Source organism: Equus przewalskii, chromosome 2 (assembly GCF_037783145.1).
Source record: "Equus przewalskii isolate Varuska chromosome 2, EquPr2, whole genome shotgun sequence".
Taxonomy (NCBI): Eukaryota; Metazoa; Chordata; class Mammalia; order Perissodactyla; family Equidae; genus Equus; species Equus przewalskii.
Window position 1 is genome coordinate 75,687,983 of NC_091832.1, and position 12,273 is coordinate 75,700,255.

General features: G+C 39.6%; 2 protein-coding genes across 2 annotated transcripts in view; one reads left to right on the plus strand and one right to left on the minus strand.

Moving 5' to 3' along the window:
- ETFDH (electron transfer flavoprotein dehydrogenase) overlaps window positions 1–4,332 on the minus strand; it is a 33,155-nt gene extending 28,823 nt beyond the window's left edge. The window contains exon 1 of the mRNA XM_008522686.2: window positions 3,961–4,332. Within this exon, the coding sequence (XP_008520908.1) occupies window positions 3,961–3,994 (34 nt within the window). The 5' untranslated portion in view covers window positions 3,995–4,332. The remainder of the gene's footprint in view (window positions 1–3,960) is intronic.
- C2H4orf46 (chromosome 2 C4orf46 homolog) lies at window positions 4,095–8,112 on the plus strand. Its single transcript, XM_008522687.2, has 2 exons — window positions 4,095–4,830; window positions 6,306–8,112. Exons 1-2 carry the CDS (start codon window positions 4,645–4,647, stop codon window positions 6,459–6,461), a joined length of 342 nt encoding a protein of 113 aa, XP_008520909.1. The 5' UTR covers window positions 4,095–4,644; the 3' UTR covers window positions 6,462–8,112.
- Window positions 8,113–12,273: the final 4,161 nt, after the last annotated feature.

Consider the following 12,273-nt stretch of genomic DNA (forward strand, 5'->3'; position numbering starts at 1 on the left):
GAGCTATAAATGAGAAACATTAAAAGGCCAATATGAGGGAATAAAAAGATAAGCAACAGACTGGGAGAAAATATTTGCAAAACACATAGCTGATAAAGGGCTGGTATCCAAAATATAGAAAGAACTCAAAACTCAACAAAAAAACAAACCACCTAAAAAACAGGCCAAAGATCTGGACAGACACCTTATCAAAGAAGATATACAGATGGAAAATACGCCTATGAAAAGATTCTGAACATCTTACGTCATTAGGGACTTGCAAATTAAAACAAAGAGATACCACTACACACCTATTAGAATGGCAAAATCCAAAACACTGACAACATCAAATGTCGACAAGGATATGGAGCAACAGGAACTCTCATTCACTGCTGGTGGAAGGGCAAAATGGCACAGCCCCTTTGGAAGAAAGTTTGGCAGTTTCTTACAAAGCTAAACATACTCTTAACATATGATCCAGCAATTGGATTCTCTAGTATTTACCCAAATGATTAAAAATTAATGTCCACACAAAAACCTGCAGTCAAGCATGATAAGCTCTGGAGATCTGCTGTACAAAATTGTACCTATGGTCAATAATAGTGTATTGTACATTTAAACATTTGTCAAGAGGGTATATCTCGTGTTGTGTTCTTATCACTATAAAATAAAAAGAAAAAATATCCAAGATTTTTTTAAAAAACCCTTCACATGAATGTTTATAGCAGCTTCATTCATTATTATCAAAACCTAAGATGTCCTTCAATAGGTAAATGGATAAACAGACTGGTGTATTCATACAATGGAATATTATTCAGCACTACAGAGAAACAAACTATTAGCCATGAAAAGACATGGAGGAAACTTAAGTGCATATTACTAAGCGAAAGAAGACAATCTGAAAAGGCAACATACTGTGTGATTACAACTGTGACATTCTGGAAAAGGCAAAACTATAGAGACAGTGAAAAGATCAATGGTTGCCTGCCAGGAGCTCAGGAAGAGAGAGGAAGGGACGAATAAGTGGAATACAGGAGATATGAGGGGCAATGAAACTATTCTGTGTGCTAATGTAATTAAAGTCATTATACATCTGTCAAAACCCATGGAATGTGCAACACCAAGAGTGAACTCTAACGTAAACTCTAGACTTTAACAATCATGTACCAACACTGGCTCACCAACTGTAACAAATGTACCACACCAATGCAAGGTGTTAATGGGGAATGGGGGAAGTTAAATGCAAACTATGTATCTTCTGCTCAATTTTTCTTTAAACCTAAAACTGCCAAAAAAATTTTAAAGTTTATTAATTAAAAACAAAACAAACAAACAAAAAAGGCAACATGGAAAAAGGCAGTGGTTAAGTGCCCAGGCTTTGGAGTCCGTCTACTTTGTGTCTGAATACATTAATAGCAACATAACCTTCAGCAAGTTATTTAACTCTTCCCACCCCATCAGCTCTAAATTTTATGGTCAGTCTTTGCCTTGGAAATACTATGGTGTAGGATGTAGTATATGTCTTAACATAAAGCACACTGCTAATACATATTTGTTAACTGGATAGGTACCTTCCTAGTTACAATTTCAACTGTCATCCAGGAACCTGCAAATCTGGGCTAATTTCCTAAAACTAATTCCTGGGTTATAGAGCAATAATAATAATGAGGCCTTTCCTAGTTTTTAACTGGTCTCTTATAATGAAGCATCTATCTGCAAATTAACAAGTTTCTAAATATGGACTATAATAAATAAATAGTAAAGATCAACAAAGACTTTTGCATGGATTTGGAACATATAATAAAATTTACATTTTCATGGACATACTGAACAGTTAAGAATTTTCAATTTTAATACCACATCTTATCCTTAATGACCTTACGAGAAACGTGGGGCAGCTACAGTCCCCATTCACAGTAGATAAACAGAAATTCAGATGATCCCAGCCAAGCTCAGCCTCAATCCTTCCAACATCAGTTAAGTTCTGAGACTACAAGTGGATCTGAAATGACGTCTGAAATAACAAAACCTGAGCTGTGGTTAAAACAAGTTGTTTTCTCTGTCTCTTTCTTTTCTGATTAAATGGAGAGATGACGGCCTAGCATAGGCTAACTAGTTTTATTCTTTAGCACTCAATTGCAAAACTACTATATTTTCATGTTTCTTTCCAATAAAATGATTAAAAAAAACCCCCTGACATCAGACAATCAATAAAGATTATAGGAATGCAGGAGGGGAAGAGATTTGGAGTGGCTGAACTCTAAAGCCTTTGAAACACTAAAAATCTGTTTTTGACAATCACTTTTTCTAACAAGTGGTAAGGAAACTAATTTTCTGTACTTGCAAATGCATATTAAAAACTATATTATTGGGAATAATTTTTTTAAACCTTAGATAACTCTTCACCTATCCTAAATCCTGAAAAAATGTATATAAGATACATAAAGAAAGATATTATAGGAGAGCTCAGTTTCAGAGTTGAAATGTAGTACTATCATCATTCAAAAGAATGTTCATTATTTATATTATTTATGATTAAAAGATATTAAAAATACTTGTTTTATGACGCATTGTAGTCTAGTGTATGGACGTTAACATTTGCTTCTGAAAACTGATGACTTGGTATCAGACAAATGTGTCATTCTTTTGCTTATACAGCTAGTGATTTTCTCAAGAATATTTGGAACTGGGCAGTTTTATTTCCTCTAGGGAGTAAAAAACAAGTCACAACCTTTACCCCTTTTCTGAAAACAAATCTGACATTTCATTCACGAGATATGTACACTTAGGGACCTTGGCTGTATTTTGGTAGAGAAGTCAGGTCAAAAAGTCCATTGAACTCATAACATCACCACATTAAAGTCACACTGACGGCGTATTTGTGTCCAACTCCTTCTTGCCAGTAGTGCTAACACTAGGTTATGAAAATGGCAACGATTTAAGCATCCAAGGAAAATCGAAATGGTAATTTTGGTGGCATTTGATTAGCACTTGGCCCAAGAATGAATTCAACTAAATTAGACAGTAGGGCAGATAGCATCTGACTGCTATGATATCCCAAAAAACATAAAGTCTACCTACACATTAGGTGTAGTAATACATGCATGAGTCACAGGAACTTACACAGAATTCTAATTATTTAATACATGGCGGCCAAATTTGACAAAATTCTGTCATTAAGCTTACATAATAAGAATATCCTTGAATTTGCAATATGTATACTTTTTTATTCTATAACCTAAAATTAACTTAAACTAAAGATAAAAAATAAGCCAGTTGTGAGAAAATTCAAGATCCTGTAGTGAACTTTTTTGAATTTTAAGCTTTTTTTTAAGTAAAACAAAACACTATCCAACTGCTTCAACCGTTTTTTGTGTGTGTGTGTTTAAAGTGAAAGGGGAGGTAATGAGGCATTTTCACGAGTCATCATGATGGTTCTAGGAGCACCCATAACACGATAACCCCTAGAGTTAATTTTAGACAATGTACAAAAATCCCTGGTGAGTTGGGCAGTATACGAATGCTAATCGGGATGTGACAGATCAGACTTCAAATTCTTAAGAACGGACTAGCATGGTTGCAAAGACGCAAGTCAGGTCAGGACCAAGGAGAAAAACTGCAAATGATTACTTTATCCATTTCCGAAAAGGCAACAGATCCCACCTGAGCTTTGGGATGAGGGTTAGGACCAAGATTTGGGAAGATTCAGTTCAGGAATCCACCCGGGGGCCGTGTTGACAAGTTTCCTCTGCCCATGACCTTTAGCCTAGTTGTCAATCCTTCCAATTGAGACAGTCCCAGGGGGAGAAATCTAGGGTCCACCACCAGGCGCAGACAGCGTGATCTTTGTCCCAGGTTAGCCTGAGAACGTCGACAAAAGGAGAACAGAGAGGAGAGAGATGCGTACAGCCCTCATATGTAGCCCTCCCCATTTCGCCCTAACTCCTCGACCACTTATCCCCGCCTGGAGTTCCCTCTCACCCGGACAGGACAGCTTGGCTAGCGGCAGCAACATGTTCCCTGCAACGAGGAGTCTCCGTCGGATACAATGGGAGGCGTACTGTCTGCAGCTCGCGGCACGCTCTGGACCTCTAGGCCGCGGGGGGCGCCATCACCTCCACTGAAGTTCGTCTCTGATCAGCCGACCGCTCTGTCTTCACAGCGCTCCCGACTCTCTCTCGCTCTGCGCCGGCGCCACGCATGACGCCATGGCCAGCAGAGGCTTCCGGGTCACGTATCCATGGGAGAAAAAGAAAGGGACTTCAAGCCCCAGCGCGACCAGCGAGTTCGGATCTGTGCCGCCTTCCCACCCAGGTATGGTCCTGGCGCCGGAGCGCCATAGGAGGGACCCGCAAACCCACAGCGCGACGCCCACGCAGCAAATGGTAGTGGGAGGCCGAGCGACGCGTACGGCATCCTGGGAGTTGTAGTCTTCTGCTCAAGTGTCCTCTGAACTTGACTGGAGCTTTGCGCAGGAGCCGTGAGCTGCCCGAGGTGAATTGACTTACATCTGATTGGCTGTCCCGAGAGAAGGAGAGGTCTTCACGGTCTAGGGCAGAAGCTCACGAAGAGGCGGGGCCTCCGGGCTTCGGGCGCGAGCGGTTGAAAGATAGTTGGTGTCGGTTCGGCTGCTAAGGTCCGGTCCCCCCGTCCCAGGCCTTCTCCATGGCAGACCCCGAGGAGGTGCGGGTCTCTTCGCCGCCCCCGCCACCTCCCTTCTCTCCTTCGTCTTCAGACGCCTCTTCAGCATCTTCCCCCGGCGTCCCAGTGAGTTTGGGCTGGCCAGTTCCGAGCAGGAGCAGCGGCCAAACGGTGGACCCGCTGGAGGAGGTGGAGCTGCAGATCGGAGACGTGAGTGTGTCCCGACTGGTCCCGGGGCCTCGTCCCCACTCGGCACCTGTCTGGAGACAGACCGCGGCGGGTCCAGGGAGGGAGGGACAGGCGGTGCACGCACCCTGGCTGGCGCGTCTCGCCTTTGGCCCCCAAGAGGCCGGGGGGGGGGGTGGGGGGGGGGTCGGCGACCAAAGGTCCCTTGCCCCGAGCCCTGAGGATTCCGTCTTTAGATTTAGCATGGAGGAGTTAGGGGTTATGCCTCCACCCGCCCCATCCCTGTTTTCTTTTTGCCTCGCCTTCTGGTTTCGGTCATGCGCTGTAACCCGAAACCACGCAGCTCTGCTGTGCGGACGCGTGCTGGCTCCGTCTGCCCTCTCATCCGCCGCCCTTGCTGTCTGTTGGTGCTTCGAAGCAGGCGGTGATTTCTCTCCGCGGGACTTAAGAGCCCGCTGTTCTGGTTGGCCACCTGCCCAGAGCCAGCTGACAATGCCATTGTCAGGCTTGCTTTGTGCTGGACCCAGTTTAGAGGATTTAGTCACGGCCCCTGTAGTCCAGATTGGTTTCATTGACGGTTGAGTCAAAGACCCCTCCCTGTGCTTGCTAAAATGCATAGCGATGGATGGTTTCTGCTGAGTCTAGAATTCCCAGAAACAAGCGCGCGCGCACGCGCGGACGCACACACAGACGCCGGAGAAGGTTACAGTTTCAGTGTTTAAGGACTGTTGGGTGGGTCAGGTGATTGGGATGTAGGGTGTAATCTTCCTGGGAGAACTTTGTGGAATACACCCTCCTGTGCAGATTGGAAACTGGAGAATGAACTCGATTATCTCATTGGTCAAGAATTTCTTTGTGTAAAGGATGACTGAAGTGCTGATACAGCTTCTCTTTTTGCTGAACAAGACTGGTTTCAAGTGAATATATAGAGTGGAGCGCTGATGTGTTACCTTGGAACAGGGTTATTTTATATAACAGAGGAAGAAAATATTTCATTGAGTTTGCCATCAAGAGTTGGATGTTTTCTGCATGTGTTTTGATTTTGTTGATGTTTGTCAGCTCAGAGTGTCTATTTGGTCTATACCTTTTCATGGTCTAAAGAGTTCACAGGTAAAACTAGTGGAACAATCCGCTTGTAACCCAAATAATAGTAAAGATTGTATATGATGAAGTCCTTCAGTGCTTCTGGTACTTAGTGTCAAGGGCTCCAAGTCGTCTTGTTGAACTAAATGAGAATCCAGTGTATTTTCAATTGAAAAAAAATACTTGGCATGTCTCATACATAATGCATTGTTCCTTAAAGCTCACTTTGTATTAAACAATTTCTTAAGTTCTCAGAAAGAGCCAGTGTTTTAGTTTGAAGATTTTTTACTTTTGAGGAAAAATGCTTGGGCATTGGATTCTCGGTTTTAAGCTATTTTTAGACCATTTATAAAATGAGATGAAAATTTTAAAAATAAACTTCTCTTGTTTGACTTTTTTTTTTTTTTAAATTTCAGGCAGCGTTTTCATTAACCAAACTTCTTGAAGCCACATCTGCAGTATCAGCTCAACTGGAAGAGCTTGCCTTCAAATGTACAGAAAATGCACGTTTCCTTAAAACGTGGCGGGACCTCTTGAAAGAAGGCTATGATTCTTTGAAGCCTGACAACTGATTTGGCTGTGTAATAATTTATGCTTCTTCATTTATGATTTTTGCATATGTCCCATATGTGTAGGATAAGCTCCAGCAGTTCTCTATGCTCGGAATGAAATTTTTCTTGGTTTTCTTCACTTTTGTGAAAGCAGAATACTGATGTTATTTTTGATGCTGGCCCGTATTTGTTTATCTTTAAATACTTTGTGTCCTCTAAACTTTCATAGAATAATTTATGAAAGTTAATTTCATCAGTAGATAATATTAATAATGCCACAGTGTTAGGTAGCAAACTAGGTAGACATCATTCTATTTGCTGTGCCAGAAGATGCCAGGAATGGCAGAGTTTGAAGTTGAGCTTGATTTTATGGACCAACGGAAGTGACTTGAAGGTTACCAATGTTAGGTCCAGCTCCATTAGGCTGAGTTGCCCGGAACCTATGATTGTGTCTTTATTTCTCTATCCCCAACACCCAGAACAGTGTCCCATAGCAATCACTAAATATTTGTTGAAGAAAAGAGTTGACAACACAATTAAAAGCTATTTTTTCCTTCCTTCCTTTCTTTACCATGAAGATTATAATTGTTTCTCTAAAAAATATTTGAATGAGAACCTCACTGACTTAAAGGAAAATGTTCTCTTTTTTTACAGCAATTTGAATTTTGATGGCAGCTTTTTAAAATATAATAAATATTTTTTGCCCTTCTATGATGCTTTTTAGAAAAGCTTTTACTTCAGAAAATGAAAAAAATGCATATTTTCCCCCCTATTTCTAAGGTTAATTGCTTTTACAGATAGTATTGCTTGTATTTGACATTGTTACATGTTTGATTCCTCTCTTTAAAGCAGCTTATCAAAATTATGGCTCTGTACTGTTACTTTTGGAGCTTTGCAAGTAGTAATTCTAAATTCTAAATATAATACTTGTAAAGAAGTTACTTTGGGGGCTGGCCGGATTATGTAGTGGTTAAGTTCTCGTGCTCTGCTTCAGTGGCCCCGGGGTTTGTGCGCCCCGATCCCAGGCATGGACCTACACACTGCTTATCAAGCCTTGCTTTGGCGGAGTCCTGTATGCAAAATAGAGAAGTTTGGCATGGATGTTAGCTCAGGGACAGTCTTCCTCAAGCAAAAAGAGGAAAATTGGCAAACGGTGTTAGTTCAGGGCCATTCTTCCTCTCACATACACAGACACTCACACAAAATGACGTTACTTTGTTTTTAATTCATCAAATTTAAATAATGTGATTGTTTTCATATTATTTGACCTGAATGACGATGTTGTATTTTACTTGTCCTATATCTTACATTGCTCTCTCTCTTTTTCTTTTTTTTTAGTGGTTTGTCAATGATTAAGCCAGCTAGTTCTCTACTGTATAACTTCTGTTCATCTTTGATATGGCATCTTAATTCTTTGTAGATATGGAGATGTGTACAGAGCTATATTTTAAAGTCCCACAAACGGGCTGTGACAGGGGACAAATGGATGGGCAAAGAATAGTTTTGTTTAGCATGTTAGGTCATAGTTCTTAATCTTTTTAAGTTAAAGATAGAACCTATAGTATGTTCCTATACCAAAGACGTGTATTTTGATATTAGAAAAATATTTTTCATGTGTTGTGAAGATTGTAATTTTTAAAATGTATGAAAATAAATTCTTGTTAAAAGCAAATTTTGTTTCCGTTTCTTTAGGTTCATTATTTTTAAGCATTTTATTGCCATATTTCAAACATAATAGGAAAGGTGAATGATTTAATGAACACTCGTGTTCCCCATGCAGATTTAATAAACGTTAGCATTTGGCTATATTTTTCTTCAGATCTATGTGTGTATGTAAGTGTTGGATATGTTTGAAGCTTGCTTTTTTACCTCTTTGATCCCATCCGCTTCTTCTCTCCCTAGAGGTAACCACTGTCCTAGAGGGGGGGTATATTCTAGTTTGTGTTTTTATATTTTTAATACATACACGTGTTTTCAAAGCCCTGCAAAATACTATTTTGTGTGTGTGGTAGCTGGCCTCCAGATGGGCCCACTGGTCTCCTGCCTCCTGGTGTTCCTGCCCTTGTACGGTCTCCCGCGTTGAATAGTGCTGAATTGTGTAACTACCAGGATGTTGAGGAAATGTGATTTCTGAGGCCATATCTTTTGCCTATTTTTCTATTATGTTTTGTCTCTTCCTTATTGATTTGTGGGTATTATGTATCTTGAATACTAACTAATGATCTGTTGTGTGTGTCTCAGCTGTCTTTTGTAGTCTGTGGTTTATCTTGTATTTGATTATGGAGCCTCCTTGAATAAAGGTTTTTAATTTTAATGTAATTTTACCAATATTTCTTAGTGCTTTCTGGGTCGTGTGTAGGAAATGTCATAAAGATACTGTCGTATACGTCTTTCTAAAAGTTAAAAAATGTTATTTTTAATATTTAGGTGTTTTAATCCACCTGAATTTATTTTTGCTTATGGTGTGATTTGGGGATCTTTTGTTTGTTTTTGTATGTGTGTAGCTGTTCCTCCAAGTACCGCTGTTTCAAATGCTGCATCTGTCATTCACTTACCGTATCAATTAATGCCTGGTTCTGAGTTCTCTATTTTGTTCTTTTGATCTATTTGCTTAACCCCATGGTAAGATTTTCTATAACTTCCCTTTTTTTAGCTGTATCATGTGATCTGTACTATTATTTTTGTGTGTGTGACTTCCCCCCCCACCCCATCTACTTTTTTAAGTTAGAAAAGAAAAAACATGTTACCAATTTCTAATTTTATTGAATTGCGGTCAGTTTAGGTTAACCCCTGGTTTTAGGCGGTGAGCCTTCTGTGGACATTTTTAGTTTATTCCTCTGTCCCAAAACTCGGAGCTGCTAGTGTCGGGTAGGCCCATAGCTCAGCTCTGCTTTCAGTTTCTGTTGCGTGTGTGGTCCACAGAGAAGTTCATCTTATTTTTAAGAGTGGCTTTAAAAAAATCATCCCTTTTTATATTTCTTTTTGGTCTGCTTCTTGGGAGAGGTTGGGGAAGAGGTCAAAGCATAAACATTTTCTTAAAGATTTGAGGAATTTTTTTTTTTTAACTTAGTAGCTCATTAACCAGCTCTACACAAAACCTCAGAGGAAAACTTAATGTTCCGACCGATGTAAATTTTTAAAAGCCTCAAGAAGCTAAAGTTAATAGGATGGAAGTTTTAGCATTAAAAAATGTTTGGTTTCAAAAATTCTGAGTATGAAATATGTCAGGCACTATACTAGGAGCTTTATTAACATTAGTTCATGTAACCATATTAGCTCTTTGAAGAAAGCGATATTATTGCCATCTACAGAATAGGAAACAGGCTGAGATGAAATAATTTGCCTGTGTGTCTGTGACACCAAAATTAGTATGCTTGTCTGCACTAAACCTAGCCACCAGCTCATGGTTAGACATTAATATTCGACTTAATCATTTTATTTATTCTTCCCATTTGTGATGGCTTATGTGTCAACTTGACTGGGCCACAGAGTACCCAGACATTTGGTCAAACATTCTGCATGTTTCTGTGAGTGTTTTTGGATGAGATTATCAATTAAATGGGTAGATTGAGTAAAGCAGATTGCCTTCTGTAATGTGATGGGTCTTGTTCAATCAGTTGAATAGAACAAAAGGCAGACCCTCTCCTGAGTAATAAGGGTATTCTTCTTCCTGATGGCCTTGGAACATTGACTCTTCCTGCCTGATGACCCTTGAACTGGGACATTGGCTTTTCCTTGTTCTACAGCAAATTCCAGCGTTCAGTCTTGAACTGGGACCTTGGCTCTGCAGATTTTGGACTTGCCAGCCTCCATAATCACATGAGCCAATTTCTTATAAGAAATTTCTCTCTCTCTCTATGTATATATGTATGGATGGATTCTGTTTCTATGGAGAACCCTGATACACCAAAAGTGGAACTTGTTCATTCAGTTACCCATCATAGATTATTTGTGCTAGTAACTGTAAAATATTACATTTTTTCCCCCGAGGTTACATCTTTTTGAAGGGTCTAAATTCCTATAAAGATCAACTGAGCAAGTTAGAACAGGAGGTACCAAAACTTCTTGAAGATGATTCCCAGTATCACAATGAGACATGATACTGGCCCAAACTAGGATATTGGGAATTGGGATAAAGAAAAGTGCACACGTTTAAGAGATGTTTATTACATAGAACTGAGAAGGGACTGGGTGATTTGATAGGATGGATAAGGAAGAGAGAAGGGTCAAAGGACGACACCCAGTTTTCTAGGTTTGGCCATTGGTGCTGTTCTCCAAGATAGGGTCTAGAGAAGGAGACTCAGGCGTCAGAGTCCATACATAATAATGATGTTAAAGAGCAAGTAGAAATGTCTAGTAGACAGTTGTGTGCGTAAGTGACCAATTCAGGAGACAGAACTGGCTAAAGGCAAAAATGTGAGAACCAGCAGTATAAACATAGTAACTGATCCATGGAAGTGGGTGAGATTGCCACAGTCTATAGATAAGAGAAAGAGTTAAAACAGTGAGAGTAAATGAGGCTTCTAGTGAAAGATTTTCTCTTTAAAAGAGGAGCACCTTAGTAAAAATTAAATAACTATTTTTGAAATCTCTTAGCTAGAGGGGGTCATTCCATCTCATTCAAGTATCAATTCACTTACTACTTAGTTTGTTAAGCAGTAAAATGCATAGACTTCACAATTCCAGCTGAATATTCATTCCCCTTTCCCCTTTGTTCTTTGCCTTCGACTTTAGCAGTCTAAATTGCTAAAAGCCGGTAATTGCTTTGGGAGAGGTCACGTACTAGCATGATGAATTAGGAGCTCTTTAAAAATGGTGAGAAAATAAAAGTTGAAGTTTTCTTGATGTGTATTTTTAAATTTTAAAACAACTTTGACTTGACTTAGAGGATTGATTTGACCTAGCGCATGGTCCATGAGTTTTGGACCAGAGTTATATTTGTGAGAGAGAAAACCTTGATTTGTATCTGGGTTAACTTAGGGCTTCTATTGCACCTCCCATTGAAGCTAGTAGGAACTATTATGCGGAATGTTAATAATTGTCAAATTAAATTAAGTAGAAGTTACCCCTTTTGGGAAGGTAGAAGGATAGAAGAGTGAGTGGATTGAGTAGACAGAAAACCAATGGCTTCTAGAAAATCATTTGAAAATATTCTAAATACTAAAAAGTAGTTTCAGATGTATATTCTGGGGTGGCCGAGTGGCGCAGCGGTTAGGTGTGCATGTTCCGCTTCGGCGGCCCAGTGTTCCCCAGTTGGGATTCTGGGTGCGGACATGGCACTCCGTCAAGCCATGCTGTGGCAGGCGTCCTATAAAGCAGAGGAACATGGGCACAGATGTTAGCTCAGGGCCAGCCTTCCTCAGCAAAAAGAGGAGGATTGGCAGCAGTTAGCTCAGGGCTGATCTTCCTCAGGAAAAAAAAAAAAAAAGATGTATATTCTGTAAATTCAATGTATGTCTAAGACTCTTAGACAAAGGTTACGATCATGATTTTTGCAGAATTACATTTTATCTCTTCTGTCTTCATAATTACTGCTTTTTATTTTTTAGATATTCTTTTTAAGAAAAAATATTTTCCTATTCTATTATTTAATATTAGTAATAAGACTTCTTAAAAATAATAAATATCCTTATAAAAGAATTTAAATGTATTTTCATTTTTGTAGGCTTTTTAAAAATTATGCTGTAAGCAGTTAGGGAATTGAATATTATAAGCAGAACTATGGCTTTCTACTATTTTCTGATTTTTGTTGAAAGGATACCACATTCCTCAAGTAGAAAATTATTGGTGTCACTCCAAGTAAGAAGAGAAAAGACTCAAAGCAGTCTTATTT

What these genes read in the sequence shown, in the direction of transcription:
- C2H4orf46 (XM_008522687.2), top strand. Translation starts at nt 4,645, where the DNA reads ATGGCAGACCCCGAGGAGGTGCGGGTCTCTTCGCCGCCCCCGCCACCT. An exon ending in TGGAGCTGCAGATCGGAGAC is followed by an intron (nt 4,831 to 6,305) that starts GTGAGTGTGTCC and finishes TTTAAATTTCAG; the next exon opens with GCAGCGTTTTCATTAACCAA.